Source organism: Ylistrum balloti, unplaced genomic scaffold (assembly GCF_031769215.1).
Source record: "Ylistrum balloti isolate Yb309-2 unplaced genomic scaffold, AGI_CSIRO_Ybal_v1 Utg371028, whole genome shotgun sequence".
NCBI classification, from domain to species: Eukaryota; Metazoa; Mollusca; class Bivalvia; order Pectinida; family Pectinidae; genus Ylistrum; species Ylistrum balloti.
This window is the reverse complement of record NW_026782571.1, coordinates 1-27,982: the sequence shown is the minus strand read 5'-3', so window position 1 is coordinate 27,982 and position 27,982 is coordinate 1. Positions and strand designations below refer to the sequence as shown.

General features: G+C 33.6%; 1 protein-coding gene across 1 annotated transcript; it reads left to right on the top strand.

Annotated features, from left to right (window-relative positions):
* The first annotated feature begins 30 nt into the window (after nucleotides 1-30).
* Nucleotides 31-26,519, top strand: LOC132560184 (ubiquitin carboxyl-terminal hydrolase CYLD-like). Its single transcript, XM_060224834.1, has 12 exons — nucleotides 31-738; nucleotides 3,790-4,101; nucleotides 4,605-4,734; nucleotides 11,295-11,518; nucleotides 11,893-12,326; nucleotides 17,748-17,839; nucleotides 18,379-18,445; nucleotides 18,806-18,941; nucleotides 19,259-19,367; nucleotides 20,168-20,283; nucleotides 21,419-21,659; nucleotides 22,334-26,519. The coding sequence occupies exons 1-12, from the start codon at nucleotides 289-291 to the stop codon at nucleotides 22,519-22,521; spliced, it is 2,499 nt and encodes an 832-aa protein (XP_060080817.1). The 5' UTR covers nucleotides 31-288; the 3' UTR covers nucleotides 22,522-26,519.
* Nucleotides 26,520-27,982: the final 1,463 nt, after the last annotated feature.

The following is a 27,982-nucleotide window of genomic DNA, read 5'->3' as shown; positions in this document are numbered from 1 at the left end:
ATCTAGATGAGTCATCTCGTTGTGACGTTGTCGGAATTTCCAGCGTTGTTTCCGAAATTCAAGGGGTCCAGAGTGTCAAAACATTGAACATTATTCTGGGAACAACGGCATATTGGAACGTGTGCTTACTTGCTAAATTTTTCTGCCGGAATTGCTATTTCCGAGTACAACGTATTACGCATTCCCACATGGAATCATATTGATGAATGAAAAAAATCCGCCTACACGAGACAAAATATTATCACATATTTAGACACCTGTATCTCGAATGTTATAAACTTATGTATTATGTCCGGCCAGGATCAAGATGTGTACTATATTTTACTTGTCCGAAAGATAGGTAGAAAGAAAGAACGGTCAATATTAAGACCATCTAATTCAGAAGTTGAAGTTTTGCCAGGAAGTTTATTGGTTCATATTGAAGAAATCAACAAACACGGACAACTAGTTTGGATTTTGGAACTGTTGGAACCCGACAGTACTGAAGTGGAGTGTTGTCTTGATGAAATACAACAATTAAAACATCAGGAGCGATACTTACTACAACCTATACCAGTTTTAAGTGAACGAGTGACAGTTTTTCATGACAAAACTTGGCTAAATGAGGGAGTGACACTTAGTGTAGGGGATCCGGTTATAGTATCTCTCAAAGGCAATCCGGACTTAGCTGGTATACTGAGATACAAAGGGGGACTGAAAGATAATACTGGTATTCAGTTTGGTGTAGAACTCTCAAGGGTAAGCGTATTTGAAGGAGTTATTGCCCTTTATCTTTATCACAGTTGTATGCCATTGTACATACTAAATATCAATAACAAAGATGAATATCTACCTATGTTTGTGCTTATATATTTTCATAATCATCTTTGTTATGTAAATAATTTACATAACCAGTGATTGATCTACAATTTATTTGCACACATGACTCCTGTGAATTATTCAAAAAGTTCATTTATACTCCATTGTAGTGATAAACAGCTATAACCTAAATGATGATAAGTAGTTTCAAGATAAAGGAAATGTTTTTTTCAATTGTCTCACAGATTGGCGTTGAAACTAATGATTTAACAATGGTTTTTGGCTTTGTGCACCAGGTAGTATTCTGGATTTCCCGGGATTTTTTTTCCATGTAGTATTGATAACAATGCTCTGTTCCTTATTGCATATTAGATTACAAAACAAGATCAATGTAATACATTTTTTTTTCTTGTCTGTATTATGTCCTTGAGTACACATGTTTTGAAAGTGGTGACATCATGTAATCAGTGTGGCTAAAGATCTGAAAAATTTATGGAGGATTGGTTTTTGACAGTAATTTTATCTGAAAACATTTACGTCACTTCACATTGATCTGTAGAGTTCATCCCTACTCCACCAACAATTTAAATAAACATTACCTGTAGTTACCTGTATTTATCTAGACAAAAATAAGTATAGCCCGTTTCAGTTCTTGCAAACATAATTCACCTGGTAAGCTATAAGCATGCAATAAGGAACTTGTGAAAAAGGAAAAAATGAAGGATAGGAAATTTAAGAAAATGTTTAGATAAATATTTTTAAAGACAGATCTATATATATATACACCATATGTATGAAGACATGAAGAGAACTAGTGGTTTTATAGCAGAAACATGATCATAATTATATGTATATAACTATTCATTCTTGTGTTTCACCATTGTATTCATTGACAAAGGCTCAGATTAGATAAGGCCTAAGTATTCTTTATAGAACTGCATTGACAAAAAATTTTTTTTATTATGACTCTAGCACTCTGCTGTATTCAATAAACAAGTGCATTGACAAAAATTTTATCAATGGATTGCATTACATTGTTATCATGGCCTTAGTATTGATTAGGTTTTCCAGTCTTTCTTGAATATCTTCCTGTTAACTATGCTTAAGTTTTCTGAGTTATACATAAATGTTTGGGTAAAAATAACAAAATTTGGATAAAGGTTTTATGATTATTGTTTTTAGGATATTTTTCAACAGAAGTGGTATGGCGAAAAAAATTTTTGCGGAGATGAAAACAGAATCACATGCATTTTTAATTAACTTTTTTTTTGTGTCTTGTTTTTTAATGAAAATACACTGTTTCCGTAAGTTAGGAATTCAGTAATTTTGAAATATTCAATTTCTAGGAAAAAATTACAGTATTCTCTCATATGCACCAAATGCTGTAAAATTCAGGTAGAAATAACACCATGATCATAATCAGGGCTATATCTATTTTCGAGCATGACCTTTCGATATGTGTTTTGTACAAAACTTCCTTATTGTCGAGGTGTGGTATGGTTTACTACTTGTCTTGCACACAAAAAATCTATTGTCTGAATGAAGCCACAACATCGATTTGGAAATTCCTATCATGTGAGGCAAAGATAAAACATGTAGCATTCCTGGTTTACTGTCTGGTTATTAATTACAGTCATAGTCTTACTGAATTTCTGAGCTAAATCATAAAAACTGTTCGGGTATGATTAAAGCTGTACAAAATGACTTGTATACTTTAAAAATCTGTTAATTTTTTTTTTCTGGATGAATTTAAAAATTTTCTTGTCAAAAAAATGTTTATTCGTCCTGCAATAAATTAAGGGGGCCAACACATTACATTTTAGTCAAATCAAAAGCTGGGCTTTTTACAAGACAATGCATGAGGAGAAAACATTATTATTAGTTCAATAACATATTTGGCAAGTTCTTTACCAAGCATGGGCTTGTTACTTAATACTGTTACCCGATAAATACTGTAAGAATATTAAACCAGACTTTTCTATATTATGATACAATATACAGTTAATTTTTAGATCTATTTGGCAGAATTTTATCAGGAAACACATATTTGGGACTCTGATGGTGGTAGCTCAGTCAGTACAGTGCTGGCTTACATATTAAGTCAGGTGAAGCCCGGAGATGTGTGACGTGATGCTCCTTGCCCATGGCAAATTGTGTTTCTCAGGAAGCTGAGAAATACTGATCAATCTGTACTGATTATTAGTCTTATTTTGATTCAAACCCATGATTTATAATTGACTGTTTATAAACACAATTTGGAACTAAATATTATTAACAGTTGAAATAGTCACTGATTTGTAGGAAATTTATGCATTTAATTTCAATTAACTGATAGTATTTTCAAATATCAATGAAAATTCATTTATGGACTTTTTCCACAGTTGTTTATACAAAAGATATGACCTTTAATTGTACTGCTAACAGATATGTGTTTCCACTTTTTTTTTTGGTAATTTTTTGTATTGGAAATTTGGAAATGAATTTTTTGATGTTGAACTTGTCACTTGCATTATGGGTAAATGTTGAGAGGGTTGCCATTCTAGTGCTGTAAATTATTCATACTACATTCAATTCCTTTATTCCAAATGCGAATATCCATATTTAGCATTAACAATTAACACGAGAGCAAGAAGGAGCTCATTACTTTGAAAGGTCACCTTGAGAATCACAGTTATCTAATGAATAAGATGTTAAATCTTTGCTTAAATATCACTAGTGAAATACACCCTGGAGAATTTTTCATTGGCTGTGAGGGTGAGAAATTGATTGTGGTGTCATAACATAGACAATGATGTGATGTCATGAATTGAAAATAGTTAATCATAATGGCTGCCTCTGTTTGATTTTGTCCTCATGACTTTGACTTTGAAAGAAATTAAAACTTTGTCCTGTTTTATAAAATCTCATATGGATTGGATTAATGAATTTTCACTTAAGATTCAATATATATGTGTGTGTGTATGTTTTCAATATATATTTTCTATTTTTTAGGAAAATCGGGGTAAAGGAACATGTGATGGCGTGTTTCGTAAAAAACGATATTTTACGACAGATCTGAATTCTGCAGTGTTTGTACCGTTAAGTAAGATTCGAAGAGACTTAACCAAACCAGCTAGCCATGGAGGGACAGGAGGAGCTACTGGTTTTACAAATGAACAGCAGACTTTTTCTGAATATCTTGATTTACGTGAAAAAGACCGTGTGGTATGGATGAGTGACAGTGGGCCTGAATATGGTGTTGTTAAATGGATAGGAATTTTACCCGACTCTCGTCATAAGGAAGTCACTGTTGGTGTTGAATTTGTAAGTGTTTCAATGTGTCAGAATTATATTTATTTAGATATAGTGATGTAAGTCATGGAGAAACATGAAATTTGTTTTAATAATAAAGTATCACATTAAGCTTATTCAGTAGACAACCTCTGGTGTAGATCCAAGATGTATGATTTTAGCCCTTTTTGGGTCATTTTTTGTTCAGTGGGAAGCTAAGATCACATTGTCTTTTCCATCAGCTGTTTCAGGGAGATTCTGCTTCAAAATTACCCTGGCTTCCACTGAAGCAATAAACCCATCAAAGTAAATAAGAAATATGAAAGTTATGTTTTATCTTAAGAGTTTTAATTTGTTAACAAGTTTTTGTTCTATAAAAGCCACATATTTCTTGCATTATGCCCAACAAATGATCTATAATTACATTTCTGACTCAAAAAAAGGTGGTGATTGGCTTATTACAACTACGATGAAAATTACAATCCTCACAAATTTAATTGGTTTTGTTGAAGAATAATCCCTGTTTTATTTTTCAGGATAATCCTGTGGGTTCGGGAACCGGTAAATATAAAAATTCTCGTCTTTTCTACGCAAAACCACAACATGCTTCTTTAGTACCCATCATGGGCCTTATGAAAGCTGATGATGTCACTGCCATGAGTACGGGTAAGTAGAATTGAAATTTTGCTTGAAGAATGCCTTAAAAAGTAAAACTTAAATTCAAGATTATTAAAAGAGTTTGTTATTTTACAGATTTATTTTTGTAGATAGTTCAAATTTTGCAATTTTGCTCAAGAAGAAAGGATATGCTGAATACAAGTTTTTTTTCGTTGTTTCTTGTATTTCATTTTCGAGGTACTTAATTTTTTATGCAGGTCTTCTTGAAAATAATTCACTTTACTATAGATAGAGTTGTAACATGTAATATTTTTACAATGAAAGTAAATAACACATTGAAGGATATTTTCAATAAGAGCAATTACGGAATCACTCAATGATAGATTTATTATATTGATGGAGTGCCTAATAGTATATCAAATACCGTATATGAGCTTTTTAGGGCTCATGCCTCAATAAGGTTGCCCATGCCTTTTTTAAGGAAATTTCTTGGCTGAGTGTCCAGCTGCATTCAGAAATGATCAAATTTTTTTTTTACTACATCTACCTTTCTATTCAGAATATATAAATAGACCTTTGCTGGGGGTTGCTATGACTGAACTGTGGACATTGAAAGCAGGCCTGATTTCAATGTCCAGGGTTAGTGCAGTCATTGTAATCATCAGTATTGTCCATATCACTGTCCGAGTCACTAGCGCTACTCTTGGAAAGTTCAATGTTTGCATTGTGCACATCTGCACTTGTATTAACGAGAACAGCCTGGGCTACTTCAAGGTAACTTTTCATCGTTTTCGGTTGAATGGCTTTCAAAAGTACTTTCACATGCCAATATTTTGTCTAGACTTGGTCTAAAGATAACATCAAAAGGTTTCATGGGAATTCTGCTATAGTCTGTTTCAAATTTTTCCCTGCTATATACATATCACCTATAGTCTGTTTCAAATTTTTTCCTGCTATATACATATCACCTATAGTCTGTTTCAAAAACTTCAGAATTTTACATCTTATTAAGGGCGCCCTCGCCTTCAATTACCAGCTCCCTGCTCTTATTAGGTCATATACGGTATGTTTAAAGTAACGATGGGCTGATAATCAGAAGTGATCCGAAATTAATTGATCTGGGAAATGAAAACAATTGATAGATGCCAAAATTGCGAAATCATATTTATTGGTAGAATTAGGAATGACACAAATATTTCAGAAATGCAGAGGTCAGATGTAATTTCCTATGCTAGTTAGATTATATAGAGCTAATTATAACTGGCAGCCTTGAAAGTCTTTTATCAGTGATGTTCAATAATACACAAATACCTGTATAGTGTCAGATTCAAAAGTTCTAATAAAGTTCTAATAAACATTGATTTCAAAAAGAGCTAAAACTATATTGTACAGTTACCACATGAAACAGACTGATTGATAATCTATAAATGATATGTATCCAGTTATGGAATATGAAACTGGAACAATTATAAAGTGGTCCATTTGATGCGACACTTTCATTTTATTAGCTCACCTGGCCCAAAGGGCCAAGTGAGGTTATGCCATACCGTGGCATCCGTCATCTGTCCGTCCGTCCTGCATCTGTCAACTTTTCAATTAAACAACTTCTTCTGAAATACCGAAAGGCGTAGAGTTCTCATATTTGGCTGGAAGGTTCCTTTGATGAAGCCCAACAAATGAAAAAAAGAAATGACCTTGACCCATATTCAATGTTGCAGATGTCAAATGTGTTAAAACCTTTAAATGACTTCCTCTCAAATACCAGAAGGCCTAGAATCATTATATTAGGCTACTATGTTCCTCTTATGGTGTCCTACAAAGTTTGCTAAAAGAAATTACCTTGACCAATCTTTATGGTCACTGGGGTCAAATGTGTTAAAACAATTTCTTCTGAAATATCGAAAGCCTAGAATCATTATATTTGGCCAGTATGTTCCTTTTATGAAGTCCAAGAAAGTTTGCAAAAAGAAATGAAGTTGACCGATAGTCATAAAGATCCAGGTGAGCTATACAGGCCTTCTGGGCCTCTTGTATTGAATTATAAGTTTAAAAAGCTCAGTTATTTGATACAACGTGAGTCTAATGAGCTAAGAGAGTCTCATATGAAATCATTGAATGAATTTGATGAATTAATCTTTATATGAAGTAGACATTGGTGTAGGATTTCATATATCACATTTGTTTAAAAGCAAACGAGTTAAAAATAATTCTGGTTGATATCGCTTTTGACTCAAAAAATATGTTTTTTAATTCTCCACACAATATTTATTTTCTGATCATAGAAAGTGACAGAACAGTTTTCTTAGGGGATAAAATTACTTCTGCAGCATTATATTTATTGGAGAACAATTTAAAACTGAAATATTGTGGTCATGTAGTACATTGTGTAATCTTATTATCAAAAACTAGTCAAGAAGAACCAAGGAAAAAGTGATATATATATGTGTGTGTATAGAATTAGTGAAATTATCATAATAGTCAAGTGTACTCTATTTATCCTGTGAAAAGTATTGGGAGAAAACATATTACCTCTGGCTCAAACTTTGGGTCGAGCCAGTTACAGGACAGTCCAGCACATTGCCTCTGACCCAAAGTCACGTGTGGGCTTATTAACAGAACAATACAACTTATTGCTTCTGATTCCAAGTCAGGGGTGGGCTTATTACAAGACAATCTAACACATTACTTTAGACTCAGAGTTGGGTATAGCCTATGACAGGACAGTCAAGCACATTGCCTACGACTCAAAGTCAGACTTATTAACATGACAATCCAACTTATTGCCTCCTATTTAAAGTCAGGGGTGGACTTATCAACATAACAATACAGCACATTAACATGACAATTCAGCACATTACCTCTGACTCAGAGTTCAAGGTTGGCGTATTACAATACAATCTAGCATATTGCCTTTGACTCAAAGTCAGGGATGGACTTATTACAAGTAATTGACATTGTATCATATTGGTATTTAATAGCAATACATATATATTTATAAGGACTGGTATATAACCAGGCAATAGTCTATTGCAGGATGTAATGAGGATGCTGAAACAATACATTTAAAAAACTATCAAATGATGAATTGTATCAGGATGCCTAGAATTATTTGTAAAAATTGAAGTTCATTTGTAGAAGTTGCATACCTTATTTAAATGTAAATATCTCTTGCCTTGAATTCAGTTTCGCATGTTTTGGTAATTATGTTGACATTGTTTGTGTGTGTGTGTATGTGTGTGCTTTTTACTTCTTCATTGCATGGAAGTTGCAGTAATGTTGCCATTTCTGATCGAAACCTTGTCTATTTGTCCCAAATTCTAGCTTCAAACTATGAGGTTGGTAACAAAGTATTTATGGAAGGTTCAAACACTTCACCAGAACTGCTTCGAGAACAGGAACAGCTTTTATTGGAAGCGGGGAAGCGTAAGATGTTGCAGCAAAATGCTGAAAAATATGGTGCTCAACAACAATTTTTTAAACCAGGAAATTCACAGACATATCCTAGAACTGAACAATTCAATCAAAACGATTGTAAAAATAAAGTAACTGTGGATATCCATGCTCCTCCTAAACAAGTGGGATTAACAAAACCTATATGTAGGCAAACAGAGCCAGCAGAGGATTTGCCGAAAGGCCAGGGACTGAATCCTGTGTATGAATATAACAAAAAAAATCAAGGTAGGTCATATGTAATACATGTATCTAATCATGCCCAAATTAATTTATTTTTCATGTTTTTTTTAACACTTTCTTATATTCTTTGTTTCTTCATTAGCATAAACATCAATACAAAGAAGATTCTCACTTTCATGTACATTTAAAATCAGTACAGGCTATATGGCTATCGGAGGAAATTTATAGATATAAATTCTATTTATTTTACATTAGTCACAATACAATTTATTTCAACTTATAATCTTCAAGAAAAATTCTTATGCTTTAACAGCTGTCAAAAAGATCTACTGTACACACAAACTTGTGTGTCTGAACAAACAAGACTCTATTTGCTCTCACAAACCTGAGTGTCTGGACAAAACACAGATATACTGTACAAACAAACCTGTGCTGTCTGGACAAAACACAGATATACTGTACAAACAAACCTGTGCTGTCTGGACAAAACACAGATATACTGTACAAACAAACCTGTGCTGTCTGGACAAAACAAGGTTCTTCTGTACACACACACCTGTGCTGTCTGGACAAAACAAGGTTCTACTGTACACATATACCTGAGTGTCTAGACAGACAAGGTTCTTCTGTTCATACAGACCTTTATGTCTGGACAAACGAGGCTCTACTGTACACACAAGCCTTAGTGTTTGGATGGCCAAGGTTCTATGGAACAATTAACTTCATAGTCTGACCAAAAACAGCACTTGAGTGGCATGGTGTGTTGATAACTAGAGTTTTGTGTGATTTCTGATCTGCATGATGTATCTAGAATTTGCTGGCATCTGGTAAATCATCTGTAAAGTACTCTTAGAATGGTCCACTGATGTAGAATTTGTTTTCCTGGATGAGACCTTGCTCTTTTAATATGAGAATTAAACTACTTACTGGAATTATATTATACTGAATTAGGGTCTTGTAAATAATAATAATGGTTTCTTTTGGATGTATGCCTTGATAAAGGGGCAGATTGCTTCAAAACTTAACAAAATTTTGCCCTCATAGCCCTTATTACTTGAGCTTAGCAGATGTGTGTCTCTCAGGACCTGGATACAGGATTTTAGGTTACCTAGTACAATGTTGGTGCTGATCATAACTTCTTTTTGGGAACCTGACATTGCTGTCTTCATAGAAAAATATTTTTATGGAATTGTTTGTTTGCTTGTTATCAGCTGATTTCTGTACCAAGTATTGCATTGCTTTTTCTGTGGACATTCAAAACTAACAGTGCAGCCAATTCTTTAATGAAGATAACTAACATTTTCTTGATTCCTCAGACTTAATGTTACCAACGAAAATATGTGGCCAAATCGGTCAGTTTTCTTCACAAAATAAGACCAAATGTCACCATTCCAAATTAATGACAAAAAAGAACTTAAAAGTTTTTCCAAGAAATTCTAGTTGATAGATTGATAATATTGACCCTTAATTCAATAAATTATGTTTAAAACACCTAGTTATTGATTTCATTTTATAACACAGAAATAGTTGATAGTCAATATCAAATTGTACACCATCAAACCTTTACAACTAGGAATACAAAGTAGGTTTTGAGAGTATGTTGATGTGACCTATCTTCAGTATCATGTTCTTGTTTCATTCATAATTTTTAAATTTTCCTCTGTTTGTTTTATTCATAATTTTACGACAGTTATGAAGTTCCAGTAAATCTAACTAAACTTTGAACAACTGGTGCCTTCTGATGTTGTGTATTTTATTATCCAGAACATATTGGACGGTACCAGCAGTACTGTTGTAGTGCAGTTAGCTGGTTATAAACTTAGTTTATGACATTGCGTCCTTGGGAATCCCAGTAAAATGCTTCCCTTTAACTGAAAGAACTGGAAAACCAGTGATAACATTGTACAAACTCATCACAGACTGCAGCAAACAATTTCTGTTACTGTGTAAGATAAGCGTTATACTGTATTATATAGGAATGAGAGAACAAGGTGGGTCACTGTACATACTGATGTGATGATTGTACTAAGTAATTACTAATGTATTTATCCTGAAATAAGCCCAAGGGCTAACTTGATCTCAACTCAAATACAGGAGGTGGGTTTATTACCAGGTGATATATCCTGGTATTTCTGTGGAATGTGATATGATGCAATTTTTGAAGATTTGTGATTATTAAATACCGGACATGGCTTTATTTGGTAAGATATATATATATATATACATAAATGCTGTAAATACCAGACATGGTTTTATTGGCATAAAAATTTGGCAAGATACATACATATCCATACCGTAAATCCTGTTTGTTTTCATCAGATTACTTCAAAGTGATTAATAATTCTTATGATTTAACTTACTTATGCAGACAGAATTTACCTAGTATTAACAGATATCCCATAAAAGTAAGTACGGGAAGTCCTATTCTATGCTGCTGTTAAAGCTTTCATTGTGTTATTGTACTCTTGGTCAACTGGAAATGACTATTGACAATACAAACTCTATCATTATCGATAGTTTATCAGTGACTTAATTGAAAGAGTTAGAAAATCAGTTGGTACGGATGTATCTTTGTATTCAGCTTCAAATGTTACCTCTTATCATTTAGAACATAAATACATATGTCTGGAGATACGTGGCCCGACGCTCCCTTCCTGTGGAAGTTTGTATTTCTTAGGAAGCTCAGAAACATATCTGTCTCTGCTTTTTATTGTTGTATCTTTAGGCAAGACAGTTTACCTTAATTTCTCTGGAAGGTCTGTGCCTGGCCTCCTGTATCTTGTTCAGTGAAGGTAGACACCAGGGTCTTCAAATAGACCCCCCGCCTCCAAATAACCCTACATTTAACATGGCGATAACCCCAACTAACAAGAAAATGAGCATCCTTGCATTTTGCATCACTGACTTACTGAAATTGATATAATGTTGATCTCATATGTTTTGTTCATACCTATAAATACTGATTTCTTATTCAGAATTTTTGCCGTCTGAACCAGTCAAACGTGAATCTCTAGAACAACCAGGGAGTGGGGGCAGGAAAAGGGGACAAGAGTCCATCGTCCCTAATGCTGACCCTGACCTCGAAGTAGGGTCGTTGGTGGAGGTCATGAATAATCCTCCATTGTATGGGGTCATCAAATGGACTGGCTTTCTTCCTGATCAGAAGAAACCTCTTAAAAAAATTGCTGGACTGGAAATGGTAAGTTTTTCTGATGACTTTGTGTAACCAAGGGATGATGTCATTAAAAAATCACTGAATTGAAATAATATTTCAGATGAAGTTTAGATATTGCATTATTCAATCTTTGTTAAGTTTGTCTATCTGCCACACTTTCCTTATGGTAAAGACAAATTACACAGGATAAGGTCGGGTCAACACTTTCTTTTGCATAAAATCATCACAGTATTGTGGATGGAAATATATTCCAACCCGCTAGAGAATATACATCTTTTTAATTTTCAATGGTTACTTTGAAAATATTACTTGCGGTAATGGTTAAAATTATTTTCTACATCACATGGATGTAAACGATTCCTGAATTTCTTTAATTTCTCTTTTGTTATAATTTCCAGGAAGAAGAAATATCTGCAGGAACGGACGGTACATTTGGTCAGTATCGTATGTTTACCTGTGCGCCTAGGAAAGCTTTCTTTGTTCCATTGTACAAGTGTAGAAAGGACAAGCGTTTTGTGGAAAGCAAGATGTCATTAGAAGATGCATTGGGTAAAAATAACTTTGGAGCAATGGAAACTCCAGATGTTCCAGGAAATATATCTCCGCCTGATTCCTTGGATTTATTGGATATCCGGCGTAAAGTTTGTGGTAAAGAAAAGGGCATTCAAGGTCATCATAACTCTTGTTACTTAGACGCTACATTGTTGGCAATGTTCTACTTCACGACAGTGTTTGACGGTATTTTGTATAGGCCTAAACGCAGTGATGACCTTCAGGAATATGAAGAGGTTAAGCAAGTTATTAAGGAAGGCATTGTGAACCCACTTAGAAGGTAAGACAACTTTATGTACAAACAAACATTATGTAAACAGAACGCCCTTTGAGTTTGTGATAATATAATAGGTTTTTCTTTCAGCGATTCCATTACCAATTTTTAGCAGGAATTACCCTGAATCTAATCCCTTATATATGCATATGTGTATGTAAATATAAGTTCTTATTGTACAATCAGTAAGATATTATCTGTGATGTTCTGATAACATACCATATTTATCCAGCAATAAGGCCATGTCTGGTAATAAGCCCACCCATGTCTATTGTTGTTCAACAGAATGACAAACCTTTTTAGTTGTTCTGCAGTAAGCCCATCTCATGACTCCTTGGGCTTTTGAAAGATAAATACAGTATTCTGTTCAATTTATCAGATAAATAAGTAGTAAACTATTTATAGTGATATTCAACAGAATTAAAACTATTGAAAAAGTCTCAGTTTTCAGATGGGGGAGATTTCAGTTTTACTTTACTTTCATTGTTTAGCTCTGTAAATCTGTCTCATTCTTGTGAAGATAACACCTTTTTGAAGAGTTAGTTTTGTACCAACAAATTTACTTCCATACTCAGTGAATGTTCTAAACACCATTCAAAGGTACTAACATCACTAAATCGTTACTTATATTGCCCAGTTAAATTTTGATTGTTTCCTTGTAAAATCAGCTCTCTATATCAATAGTTAGTCCATGTTTCCTCTGACCTTTACATCTGATGTTAGACATTTTGACAGACAGATGTCCAATGTTTGAAGCAATAATTACTTCTGTATGAAAATGTGGAATTCCCCAATGCCATTTGATGACATCATTGAATATTGAGTTATCAAACTTTGACATGGTGCCTACCTTACATATATCAATCAGTGAGATCATTTTTATCCAAAACCTTTCCCAAATTACTGTTCTCTCCAGTACAAGGCATGATTTTATGTTATTCTAAATGTCCCGTGTGAACTGAGGCCATTTTGCAAAATCAGAGTGTACTTAACAAATTGCAATGGAATGAACAGGACTAGCTTCACTTATATTGTCAGTTTTCTATCTAAGATGGAGACTGCTTGGAGGAGTTGTCAGTTTTCTATCTAAGATGGAGACTGCTTGGATGAGTTGTCAGTTTTCTGTCTAAGATGGAGACTGTTTGGATGAGTTGTCTATCTAAGATGGAGACTGTTTGGATGAGTTGTCAGTTTTCTATCTAAGATGGAGACTGCTTGGATGAGATGTCAGTTTTCTGTCTAAGATGGAGACTGCTTGAATGAGTTGTCAGCTTTCTATCTAAGATGGAGACTGCTTGGATGAGTTGCCAGCTTTCTGTCTAAGATGGAGACTGCTTGGATGAGTTGCCAGCTTTCTGTCTAAGATGGAGACTGCTTGGATGAGTTGCCAGCTTTCTATCTAAGATGAAGACTGTTTGGATGAGTTGTCAAGCCCCGTTAGAGGTTATTTGACTACAAGTTTAATGTCTACTTTTGAAATTGATGTTCAGCAGACATGAATAACCTGTATCTGTAAGACTTACGAGCTATTATTTGGTCAGATGCCAGAGTTGGATCAGGTCTGGAACAAAACAGGTCACATTCTATTTAAAGGGTCCCTTTGATAGACTCATGCATGTGTCATCGGGGCTATATTCTGAAACAACACTTCAAAGAAATTTGAGTGTTATGGGTAAATATTAGGGTTGTAGCAAAGTTATTTTGGTTTTTTTTTGGAAATGCACAATGCATGTATACTGTGTCAGTATATACAATAGATGATATGTTATAAAATGAAGTTTCTGTCTTGTTTATTCTGACTTCTTTCTGAAGTGTTCTTTTATAACATTGATTGACTTTAAACTACAAATTCTGGAAGGTCAGTGTGAATATCGTCACTGAATTTCATTTTTCTAATTGTAATTTTCTCAGTTTTATCAAAACCTTTGAGTCAAGGTATTTATTTTCCACAGATTTCCTGTACAGTGTGTCTCCTGATTCTGATTTCATCATGAAGGCGTTTAGTTTCACAGGTTAAATCTATTCATGATATCAGCAAATTATGGAACCCCTTGAAAAAACTACTTTCCTTCTAACTGAGCTGTATCTGGCAATATTATAAGCTCATGTCTTTGACTTTAAAGGAAATGTGATTGTTAGAATAAGATTGGAAGAAACCTTCTGATCTGATATATTTGTCAATAAGGCAGTATGTTGTAGCTTCACAGCCTACAAACGGAATATAATCGTAAGAATAGGAAGGAATCTTCTAACCAAAAACCAAACTATATCTAACAACAAACTCATGCCTTGTTACTTTACAAGAAATGCCAGATTTATGACAAGGCCAATGGCCTGTTATATTTTGCAGTAACCCCACACCTTCTCACAAAGCTCACACTTTTTCAACAGAAATATATATATATTCTTGTGTCATTTCATTTTCCTGTAATAAAACCTCCCATGACAACAACACAGAGATGTAACATATTTTCCTGTTCCTGGACGTATTACAGGATAAATATGGTATGTCCATATTTGTCAATTTGCCAGGAAATTTGGCAAAGGAAATGTTCAGGCAGTTTTGGCAGGTGGTCTTTATTACTAGTAATTAATGTTATTCAGGCCAACGTTCACTCACTTCCACCTGATCAAGGTAGAGCTGTGATCAATATGATGACGTGTGCTTTCTATTCTGTGCTGGAAAAGTCTGACATACCAATATTTAGTACAGGCAATAAAACCGAGGGGGCCGACACATTGCCTCAGAGTCATGGGATGGGGTCATTACGAGACAATGAAATGGCATTTGTTTGTAATCGTTTTTATCAGCAATAGAAATATGAGTGGGCTTATTAACTGGCACAGACTTATTGCTACAAAAAGACAGTTTATGATTCTGATGTCAGGAATTCTCACTGTGAAACTTTAACTTGGCATTCATGTGAGAAAGTCTTTTTCTTTGCTCAACCGCTAGTGAAAATCAGTATATTTCTAGATACGAAGTCTAGTGGAAATCAGTATATTTCTAGATATGAAGTCTAGTGGAAATCAGTATATTTCTAGATACGAAGTCTAGTGGAAATCAGTATATTTCTAGATATGAAGTCTAGTGGAAATCAGTATATTTCTAGATATGAAGTCTAGTGGAAATCAGTATATTTCTAGATACGAAGTCAAAATAAATAAATAAAAAAAAAAAAAACAGGGTCCTTATCAAAATACAAAAGAATACAAAACAAGAATTCAATGAAACTGAGTAAGATTTGAACAGATTTTGAGTTGTTTCTATAAACAAGATTTGGTCAAGCTTTAGGACAACTGGACAAAGGTCATCAATGATAAATCTATGTATAAGTGCAGAATCCTGTACTCATAGAAATTTGATGGGACTTATAAAATTTCTGGAAATACTTCAATTTTTCGTCGTGGTAAATGGATCTCTGAGTCATGATCCTCCAGAGAGGAATGGTAGATGTTTTACTTTTGACTTGCCACAGGCTGTGATGCTAAAATAACAAATGTTTAATGTTATTTCCTAATTCGAAAATGTAAACTGGTGTATATTAAGCTTCTCTATATAAATCTGCTCTTTTTTCAGTTAAATAGTTTTTAAAGGTTAAGATGAATGAATGATGTATGTTCTCTATCTGAATCTAAACCAGTATAAAGTAAAAGTTGGATTGTGTGCCAATAAACCCTGTTTTTATCTCTACTCTGATAAAATATTAATTATACTCTGATAGCATTGACGAACTTTAGAGTTCCATTTTCATCCTGCCAAGAGGACGGACACTTCATCTTTGACACAAGTATGGGAGGGCTTATTGTAAGGACAATGAAAAAGCATGGTTAAAAGATTTGAAAAGATGAGAAAAAAATGACTGGGGTTTCTACAGGGCTAACAATTCGATGTGAGAAAAGTAGTTGTGGTCTTATTATCGGACATGGGCTTATTGTTGGATAAATACAGTATTTATTTAGCTTGTCACTGTGCCAGGTTTTGTACACGTAACTGGGTATACCAGTATATAGGGAATTCCCCAGTTTCACTTACTATTTTTGTATCCTGTTCATGTTCCCGTGTATATACACTGTTCTAACACTACACACTACATGTAGTAGACAACACTCTATCAGGTCATCGGATTTGTTGCTGTACAAATCATTTGTTCATGTATTCTTTGCATGTATTAAACATGTACGGTATTGCTAGCTGTAAGGTAAAAAAGATAAGCTGATTGGATGTATTTACATGTACATACATATACCTAAAACTTTGATACATATGACAATTTATTGATCATTGTCGTCAAATTTCTACCTGGAAAAAATCTTGAACTGTATTTGATTCAATTTTACTCAGAGAAAACAGCAAATTAGTCCTGTTATGTTCACAGAAACAGTTAAAATAGTCAGTTTTTGAACTGAAGGAATCACAACTTGGTATATACGTTTGATTTTTTAATTAGATTCACCTTATCTTCTGATTGTGATCGTGTAAATAAAGATGTCAGGTATCCACTTGTCGATGAATTTGTCGTCTGACAACGTTAACCATTCTTTCTCTTCTCATGATATTGCATTGAAATTACATGTGTTAGGGTCACGCTCATTGTGGTTTCCTAATTATCAATGGATCAGACCACATCAAATGTTTCGTCGCAGTGACCAGTCAGATAATTTTTCTGTAGATTTTTTTTTTTTAAATCTGATCTCCAAAAAGTACCTGCGCACTATACGCGAGTGCGCACTATACGCGAATATTTACGGTAGCATCGTCAAAAATCTCAACAGGACAGTGATATAAGGAAATAGATATGTATATGTTGGTCTAATTTTATTGCATCCCCAAATATTTCTTAGGCCAATGATATGTCAAAAGGTTGTTGTGATGCTTAGAAAACATTCCTAAAACTATTTCAAAAACATTTAAAAGATTTTCAGTTCACTTGCTGTTTTGTTTTATGACATATTGAAAACTAATTACCGAGAAAAATCATACTTCTCTTTGAGATCCAGACATGAAAGCCTTGGCTTTTCTGATAAAAATTGTTTTCTTGCACCGTACATCAATTTTGGTAATAGTGCATATACCAAATAAACAGACTTGTTGTGTATACACACCTTTCATAATTACAAGAGTTTTTAATTTACCATACTTGAATTGTCAGTCACATAATACCTTTAAACTGTGCTGTTAATGCCATTATTTTTTTGTGGTTAAAATTTTTGTGCTTTTATCAAAAAAGTGTCATTTTCTTGAAAATTTTGTATACTGTGAACTACAATTCTTCATGGTTGTCACAATGAATTTCCTTATCAAGTTATCATTGTCTTAATTTTATTCCAGCCTCAAAAATAGCTTAAAAAGAATCGTTCGAATATGACACTCTTTACAGTAATTGGCAGTTGTTTAGATATTGTTTGGCTTGTATTATTTTGCAGATACCATTATGTACGAGCAGACAAAGTGATGCGGTTACGACAACTGCTACATAAATTAGGAAATATACCAGGAATGATGAGTGAAGAGAAAGGTAATGGTTAACACCACAGGGGCTTTCACAGGCTCCAGTAAATATTGATATTAGGGTATAGAGTTGAAAGCTATTAATGTCGAGAGTGATGAAAAGCCTTTTTCCAACAGTGTTGTATCTTTGCTTATTTTTAATATTGTTAATTATAAGTAGATATCTACCTTTTAAACACTAATCATGTAAAATCAAATATTTTAGTGATACTCAAATATCCTTGTTTTCCAAAATTATATCTTTTTAAAAAATTGGCTGTTGATTTTGGAATGAAATCTTGCTTATGAAATCTGCTAGTACTGTAATCCATGTCAGATTTTTTTAACCATTCATTATCTACCTAACGTCTAAATTCATGGTTCAGAGTAACCACAAATCCAACGAAAATAAATCCCCCACGAAAATTAATAATGTTACAGTATCAAAGATAGATTTAACAGACTAATACCAGAGCTATTTCATATATATAAGAAATCTTCATAAAATTCAAGAAAATGTAAACCTTCAACATACATGTTTTAATTAAATGTTTTTACTTTAAATAGATCCGGAAGAGTTTATGGGTTTGTTATTGAATCAGATTACCAAGGCAGACCCTCTACTACATATAAGGTCAGTACACATTGAAAATTTAATTTTTGTGCGAGTTACTCATTTCTCTCATATCTGATTCAATTTTTGACTTGGTTAATGTTGTGTCCCAAAATAGACATCTTTAAACTTTGTTTGTCACAAAAAGATGGTAAACTTCATTTGCATTGATAAATTTATCACAAATTATTGTTTAAGAAAATTATTCGTCCTGAACTGAACTGATGTGACCTTGACCTGCTCTATTTAATGTAACTATTACTTACTCACTGTATGATGTGACCTTGATGTTCTCTCTCAAATGTGACCATGACCTACTCTCTTCAATGTGACCTTAACCTACTGACTTTGATGTGACCTTCACCTGTCTTTCTCTGACAGGTCAGAGGGAGGCCAAGAAGTTCAGCACTCGTTCCTTTACCAGCTAATTATGGAGAAAGATGAACGCCTTGTGCTGCCAACAACACAGCAGCTGTTTGAATTGTCCTTCTTACAAATGGGTGTCAAATTACAAGAGGTGCATTTTTTTTATATTTTCTCCTTCAGTTCCTCAATTCAAGAGAAGTCTGAATATATTAGATGTTATATAATGCACAAGAGTTCTGAATGAAAGAAACTTCACTTAACCTTCTAAGTATCTTGAATTAATGGATAGTTTGTGAAAAATGTCAGTGTTTAAGACTGACTTGTGTCAATTTTTTATTGTGTTTTTAAGTTCTAAATTGTTTTTTGTTTTGCACTTCCATATTACCATAAATTTTGTCTTGTCTGGGATTTCAAACCAAAATATGTGTTTTGTCTGGGATTTTAAACTAAAATATGTGTCTTTTGTAGCGGCCATCATGTCTGATCATACAGATGCCGAGGTTTGGTAAAGATTATAAGATGTACAACAGGATTGTTCCCAGTCTAGAGCTTGATATCTCGGATGTCCTGGATTGTGGTGAGTGCACAGTCGTCACTTTTCAGAAACTGGTCCAAACTGATTGCTTTTTTGTAATACATATATCAGTATGTCATCCTTATTTTCCTATCAATTGTCAATTCCTGTTCAAGATGTCTGAAAAGTCTAACAGAAGTTCCTAAAGAAAAATCCTTAATGTATAACAAATTTCGGAACTCGAGGGAAAATTTTCCTAAAGTTTTTTCTTGAGTACAATTAGAGTGTCTTATGGAAAAACTCAGCTGAAGATGCTGTAGTGTGCGATGACTTTCGTGATACTGACATGGAATAAATGTCATTATTGTATAATACACATGTATATACATTTATATAGAATTAATTGAAGTAAAAACAGTGCCATGATCCTGATGTATAAGATAATTTTGAAAGATGAAATTTTTCTCCACATCAACAACAACAGGAAAGAAATGTTGACATGTAAATTGAGTCTTGATTTAAGTCATTAGAATATTAATTTAAATTCACAATCAATGAATCTGGGCAAAAATGTGAGCAAAAGAAAAAAAACTATGTAAAAGTTCCAGAAAAAGCAAAAGACCAGGTGTTCTAAAAGAGTAAACATCTTGTGCTTCATTTCCACACTGCTATGAAAATCCTGGTCACAACTAACATGCATTAAAGACGGCAAAATTAATGAATTATGTGTTATGAGATAATGCTACAAAAACACTAGTAACTGCCGGCTTTCCTGTGTAAATATGCTATGTATTCATGGCATGGTATCAGAATGTATGGTAACTAGTATATAGAATTTTGGAGATGGTGTTTTTGTGTTACAGCCCCACGGGAGTGTATAATCTGTGGTGATCTGGCCATGTTTGAATGCAAGGACTGCTACAACACACATGGAGCTGGCCTGAATACGATTGCCTTTTGTGAAGGCTGTAAACAAATGGTTAGTGCAAATATTTGGGTTTGAAATGATCATATTTAATGTGCAGGAAGCCCAATTGCCAACATATTTGCAAAAGGCATTAAAGTTACATTTACTCAGAGCGTATTTCCAGGCATGAGCTGTCTTGATAATAGTGAGTTTCTGTTTTATCTTAAAGAAGATGAACTTGTATATTGTACAGTGAATTTGTCTTTCACATAAAGGAAAACAGGCTGAACCAGAAAAGATTCATTATCTAATATGTTCATTATACATAGGATCCTGTAGGAATTTCAATTTGATTTGAGATTTATGGAACAAGGTCTAGACTTTTTGCTTGCTATTGTGCTTCGTCTGTCATCATGCACCGTTTGCCATTTGTAAACTTTTCCTTTGAAACACTACTCCTGCTTAATGCCTGGGCAGTTTTCAACCACATTTGGTCTGAAATATCATTTGGGGTGAGGGATCATTTCTTAAATTCAGAAATTTGATTCAGCCCCTAGGGACCTGGGGATGGGGCCTCAAAATGGTAGTTAGCCAATACTTCACTTCAAAACATTACCCTTTATTAATGCTTTGAGAGTGGGGAATCATTTCAATTCAGAAAGTTGATTCAACCACTAGTGACTTGGGGATGACACCCCAAAAGGAAAGTTAGACAATATTTTACTTCACATCACTACTCTTCTTTAAGGCTTCAATGGATTTAAACCAAATGTGGTACAAAGTGTCATTGTAGATGGAGAATTCATCAGATTTGTCAGACCACCATCAGTAAAATTCTGAGGTTTGTCAATCCATTCGTTGATTGTCAGATGACCGATTAGGGCCATGGCCCTGTTGTTGATTTAAGCCAGCTTTTTGCAAACTAGGATGGAAAATTTGTGACAAGTTTCATAAGTTACATTTCAAATGGAAACAAAATCCCAATCTTATTTTGTTATCACATTGTGAACTATTCAGGCAAATATTGTAGAAAACATACATTATTACATCACAATGCAAACTATGAGTGTCATGATGGTACAATTATGATAATGTAAATCTTAAAAAAAACGGAATCAACTGGTTGGAAACTTCAAATTTTGCATTATACAAAGGAAACATTTTAAGTTCTATAATTTTGGTAAAAATTTTCAAATTTTTCTTTCAGAGTCATATGCATAAATTACGACAACATCACAAGCCTCGGCAAATCTCTGTTCCACAAGAATATCGTGAGAGACACCAACACCAGAAAAATGTTACAGGACAAAACCCTTCAATACCTCGAGAGAAAATGGAACTTTTTGCAGTAGTTTGTATACAAACAAGTCATTATGTGTCTTTTGTGAAGTGTGGCAAGGGCAAAAGTGCCCCATGGCTCTTCTTTGACTCCATGGCAGATAGAATGGGTGAGTGGTCGTATTGTACCGTTACTTGAGGATTAAAATTGAGACATACACATAATATTATCCAATAAGTTTGAGCCTTTAAAATCTTTTAATAGAATGTTATCTTATGAAAAGAAAAGCACAGCTTTGAGTTAAGAAATTTATGGGCATGAACCTCTATTGTAAAAGTTTTGGTTGATATTCAAGAACATCGTCTCTTAAGACATTTCATTTTCACGAGGGATTTATTTTCATGGAAGTTGTAGGTTACTTACTCTAAATCCTTGAATTTATGTGCCAGTAAAATGATAAATAAATGTTTATATTGTTGATATTGTGAGTCTGATTCATCCACAGAATCACATGCTTTCTGAAATGTATATTTTTGGAAAACCACAAAATTTAAGTCCCATGAAAAAGATGCAATTTTACAGTATTCAGTTTTGAGCCAGTCAGTCTTTTTTTAAGATATTTAAAATGACATGAAATTTAAAAGAATAGGTTTCATTGAACAAAAACTTAGTTGTAAAGAGAAAGTATTGTAGAAAAAATCCAGAGTAATTGAAAATACCTGTATGGTCAAGAAACTCATAGCTTTTCACATTGGAATGGAGTGTGAAGCCCTGGTCACTACGCTCACTAACAATGATGTCTTTGGTCGTAGAGGATTGTAACAGTTTTGTTTTGTGTTTCAGGCGAGCAAAGTGGTTATAATATACCAGAAGTAAAATTGTGTCAGGACTTGTCACAGTGGTTGTCGGATGATTACCAGTCAGAGATAATGCGACAAGACGATAAGGACCTCCCAGAACACATGCGCAGACTCTTGTGTGATGCCTATATGTGCATGTACCAAAATCCTGAAGTATCTATGTTCAAGTAAACAAAGAGTTTTTGAAATTATTTACTCAACTGGCCCGAGATACTATGGCGTCCGACCTCCGTCGTCATTTGTCAGTGAACTTCTACCAAATGCTGCCAATCATGAACAACTGAGGTGATTTTGACCAAATTTGGTCAGAAGAATCCTGAAGGAAGGACACATATGTAGTAAAAAAGGGGTCAGAGGGGTGTAGCCAAATAGGTTGGATTTTGTCCAAACTTTGTAAAACGATGGGTCTCCAACCCAAAGGTAGGACTTGGCCTCCTAGGGCAGGAGGGATGGGGCTCAAGAGGGGAATTGGGTTCTATCATGGCGCATCTCTAGGCACATAATTTCTGGGTCATATCTTTGAAACAGTTGAGATCCCCACCCCATTACCATATATAACTTTCCTGGGCATAAATAGTTTAACACAATTTTGATGTAAGAATTTGCTCTGGGGTCTTGACCCACCCACAGGGACTAAGGTTCCTTGTTATGTCTTTGAAGCAGTTTAGATCGCAAATCCATAACCATATATAGCAATGTTGGACATCAAGAGATAAGAACTTGGCTGTGGGTCCCTCTCTTTGGACTTAATTTTTGGGTTATACCTTTGAAACAGTTGAAATTCCAACCCAATATCCATATATACAATTGCTTGGCATCAAGAGTTAAACACATTTGTCATGGTAAGAATTCACCTGTGGGTATGGTGCATCTCTAGGCGCATAATTTCTGGGTCATATTTTTGAAACAGTTGAGATCTCAAGCCTATGACCATATAAACTATTAATGGGCATCAACAGAGAAAGACAGTCATGATAAAGGAATTCATTCATTGGTCTATCAAAGAGGTCAAGTGACTGAGCTGTAATTTGAAAGTATTTGAAATGCCCAACCTACAGGCATGTGTACCATTGCTGGGCTTTAGCATCCAGGTGAGCGATACCGGTCCTATTGGCCACTTGTTTCATGTTTGAACTTCTCATGATATCTGTTAGAAATATATGAATTTATTATTGATGTAAGCAGTGTTTGAAGGCCGTCATTGTCACATCATCTTTATGAGTTTCTGGAACACCAATAAATTTATCACAGAGTTGAGTTAGAATTTACTATGACCCAATATATCTTCTATGACCCAACATTTAGAATTTACTATAACCTAACAGTTAGTGTAGTTATATATATTATCAGCTCTACACTTGAGAAACTATTTATTACGGATTTTTCTATGTAAGGAAACTTCTATATATCACAGAGTCTGATTTTAAAAGATATCATATAACCGGTTTTTGTATATACTTGCTCTCCAGCCTTTCGTTTCAATCTAGGACAACCTGAACATTTTCATTTTGTAATCCAAAGAACTATTTACTCAGCCAGAAGAGGCATAACGTTTTATATTCAGAGAGTCATTTGTGTTTATTTAAATTTGATTGATATGTTAAACAAAAGATTGTTAATACTTACTAGATCATTTAAACCACTAATGAAAGATGTTTTTCAACGTAACATGAATGTTTTTTATGCTGGTGTCTAATTCTGGAAAGAAGCAAACATTCAGATATGTAAAACAACCTAACCTTGTCATGACAAAATTGTCACAGAATGGTTGATGAAACTTTTGGTTCAATCATTGATGATAATTACTAGACGTGAATAAACAATTTTTGATATTCTCTTTTCAAACTAGAGCTAGCTTTCCAAATGCTTTAGAATGTAGCCATGAAAATTTCTGATCCAGTTGTGAGGTTGTATGTTGGTTGGTTAGAGGTTTTCCATTTCTTTGACTCGTCCTATTTGTCCATATACTATCTATATGTACAAAGATTATTTCATTAGATTTTACCTGTACTCCGGACTTACTGGGTGTACCTGTGGACTACAAGAGGTAGGTATAAGTCCAATTCCATGATACGCCAGGATGAAAGACAGCATCTTCTTTTATATATAGGAACTTTTTATTAGCGAAGAGAAAATTATGAAATATTGCCACAAATAATATTAGATGCATAGTAACGTAAAATAAGTTAATAACGTGAGCATTAAAGGGGATTTATCTGCCCTTAGTTTTTGTCCATCAGTAGGGAACCCTACACAGCGTATTTTAGGGGTGAGAAAACCGTTCAAAATTGTTCTGATGAAGCCTCGACTGAGGAGGCAAAACTAGTCAGCAATAAAGGTAAGCATGATACTTTACTGGTGATGCATGAACTTTTTGCGATTGACTCTTCATATATTTTATTTAGAATATTTCATATAATATAAAACAATGTTTGAAAAGGAAGCAAAAAGATGTAATCAAAGTCGTATTGTAGACAATACTAACAGCAAAGCAAGGGATGGGATGAAAAAACGTCAAGTTCAGGGAAAATTATTCAATATCTTGTTTTAAAGTAAAAGTTATGTCAGTTATTTGTTGGGCCAAACCATCCTCTCAACTTTTGATGTACGCGTGAAGGATTGTGGGTTGTAATTTTAGAATTGTGAAACGTTGCTTATGCTGTGTATAGAGACTGCTACTCTTTGTAGCTCTTTGTCCTATTTGGACTGTTCAAATCAAGACATATATACCATTTATATTCATGCTGCTTTTCAGCAACTTTACACACTGAAGATTTTTATTGTGTGAGAATGATGTCAGTTTAAATGTATGATGTATGCTCAAAGTTCTTGTGTTGAAAGTAAATAGCATAACACTGAACTGATAGAAATTCATTCAGAAAACCTCAGGACATACAGAGATATACATATAGTGTTAAACTTGGTGTATTTATGACATAATAGAGAAAAGAATACAAGATAAATGTTTTAATTTTTGTTAATCCTCGAGTGATTGTTTTATCTAACATTTTGGTTAATGTTATGACATAAGATAATGTTGAATTTATTTTTCAATGTAGATGTAAGGATATTAAATTTGTACCTAGATAATGTGTAATTAGATGAAAACTTTTATTTTCATGTATATTTATCAAAAACCTCCTAAGAATATTTAACAAAACAATATTAATAAATACAAACAATGACATAATTGTTATTATGAGATAGTACAAAAGATACGAATGTGAATAACACCTTTTAATTCAAGATTTAGATGTGTTAGAACCAAATCTTATCATAGAGCTGTCCTTCTAGGACTCGTTGGAGTCAAGGTGACTGAGAAAATTCAAAATGACCTAAGAAAAGTCAATATTTAGCCCCATGAAACAGTAAATTTTATAATTTTCATATTTCTGATAAATTTAGAATAATGTCATGTACATTTGTATATTCTCAACAATGCAACTATTCAAATGAATGCAAACATGGTGTGCGGGTTACAATATCTGAAACTTTAATAAATGTCATATCATTTCTGAGTGACAGAAAACTTCGACAAATCATGTGAATTACTTTTACTTCCGTTTATATTTGTAGCATCCCTATCTAACTGAGAAATGTTTTGAGATATCAAAATTTTCAGTTTTTCCTCCAAGCTTATCTAATGTATTATTTTGTTATGTGTTATATGTTGTATTATGTAAATCATTCATTTTTATGGTGGTTTTATTTTCAGTAACATTGTGGGTACACATAATTTATCGATTCATACATCCGTGAACTGTTAAATTCACAATTTTCAAGTTTATTTATTGAGCTATATTTATCCACAAAATCAAGTGTCCATAAAAACGATTCTTTGGATAAACCACGAAAATTGAATCCCACAAAAATAGATGATTTTACAGTATTTGTTGATTATTATATTTTTATATAGGTACATGTATTATTAATTTTTTCCTGCTCCTTTAGATGAACTTCAATGATTATGTAAACAAAAACAAAAACAAAAAAAAACTGTCAACCAGTTGGTTTAATGTCAAAGCATATTTCAAAAGTTTTGTTGAGTTGTTTTTACTTTTGTTTGACACCCTGACTATTTTTAAAGTATATTGCTACTATAGCTGCCTCCATGCGATTTTTGTACATTTACCTGTTTAAAAGGGCAACATGGTGAAAACGATTTTTTTTGTCTTAATGTTGTCCTTGACACACTTTTCATTTAAAATAGGTTTTTTTAAAATAAAAAGTTGAATGTTAACAGAAAGTTTTGTTATTTATTTTGCATGACCTTAAATGAAAATCACTTTAAATGCACTTTGAATACTTTACCAAATTTTTTCTCAACAATTGGTTCAAAAGAGTCTTTATTACAGAGCCATTAACTTTGTTTGTTTGCTTGCTCGCTTGATCTTTCTGGCAACAGCCAAGGTTATTTTGCAGATTCCTTGTAGTACCTGTGACTAACTCTACATACTATCCCAACCAAATGAGAGTAACATGTTTGTTTTTCTCTGTTTATCATCTTGGGGAAAAGCCAGGGTCATGCGAGGCAGTTTCCTTTTCGTTGCCTCCATACTATTTCAAACAATTTGTTAAATACTTACAAAAAGGACACAACTTTGATAGCTTTAGATGATCTGTGATCTATGTAATTTTTTTCATTCTTTATCCTCATTGAATAACATACAAATATGTGTACATTCAATTTCATTCATTTGACCGTCGGCAGAGAAAACTTATGTTTATTTGAAATATTACAAACAATTTAACTCATCAAACATCATCCATTGTTTTTAAATACCCGACAAAAATTTGATGGGATGTACAGTAAATGTATCGTAGTATGGCAGTGTTTGTCTGTTGTAACCTTTCATTTGTGTGGAGATTTCCTACAGTTTTCAATTGAATCGTCATGCATTAAAGTTGTTTTCTTCAAGAAGTATTTCCCTTGTTTATAATTTCTGGCATTTCGATCTTGTCCAGGTATCTCCTCTCTGTTTTTATGCATCCTTCAAAAAATGTTGACAGGACATATCAGTATGAAATTGATTCTATCCAACTTGACTTTTACCTCCCAGTTTTCCACCAATCTGTTTCAATCTTTATAACAATGGCCTACAACTGTTTTCCTTATGAAATAATGATTCAACATTTTTTGGAAGAGTTATTGCCCTTTTTTTCTTTTTATTATTTCCTCCAGTGTTTTTTTACCAGGCCTCGTCACAGCATTTTGATGAATATTTTTTTAAGTATAATTGCCTTTATTGTTTTTTCTGTCTGCATTTCCTATGTTTTATCATTAATACATGTATTGTACTAGCAGTAGACCAGAAAATATATTGTCCTGTCCTGCTTCACTCTTGTTAATCAATTTCAATGACTATGAAATGAAGCCGTATTTTCCAGAACTGCATCTTGATTGAGCATTTCTTGAGGAGTTATTGCCCTTTTTTCATAATATTCAGCATTATCTTCATATCTGTTCCCTCAAAAGTCTGTTGCTGGACATAAGAGTCTAGTATACATATCATGCAAAGTGTATCGACCAATTTCTTGTAAATCATTAAAATGACAAATAACAAAATGCATTACTTGAAAAATACAAAATAAAACGATTTTATTTTTTCAGTTTCTATCTGTCACAAGATAA

Bases quoted from the DNA above. Each gene is read 5' to 3' on its own strand.
- LOC132560184 (XM_060224834.1), top strand. From the start codon at position 289: ATGTCCGGCCAGGATCAAGATGTGTACTATATTTTACTTGTCCGAAAG. The intron at 739-3,789 runs GTAAGCGTATTT...TCTATTTTTTAG, and splicing joins TTGGTGTAGAACTCTCAAGG to GAAAATCGGGGTAAAGGAAC. The intron at 18,942-19,258 runs GTGCATTTTTTT...TGTCTTTTGTAG, and splicing joins TGGGTGTCAAATTACAAGAG to CGGCCATCATGTCTGATCAT.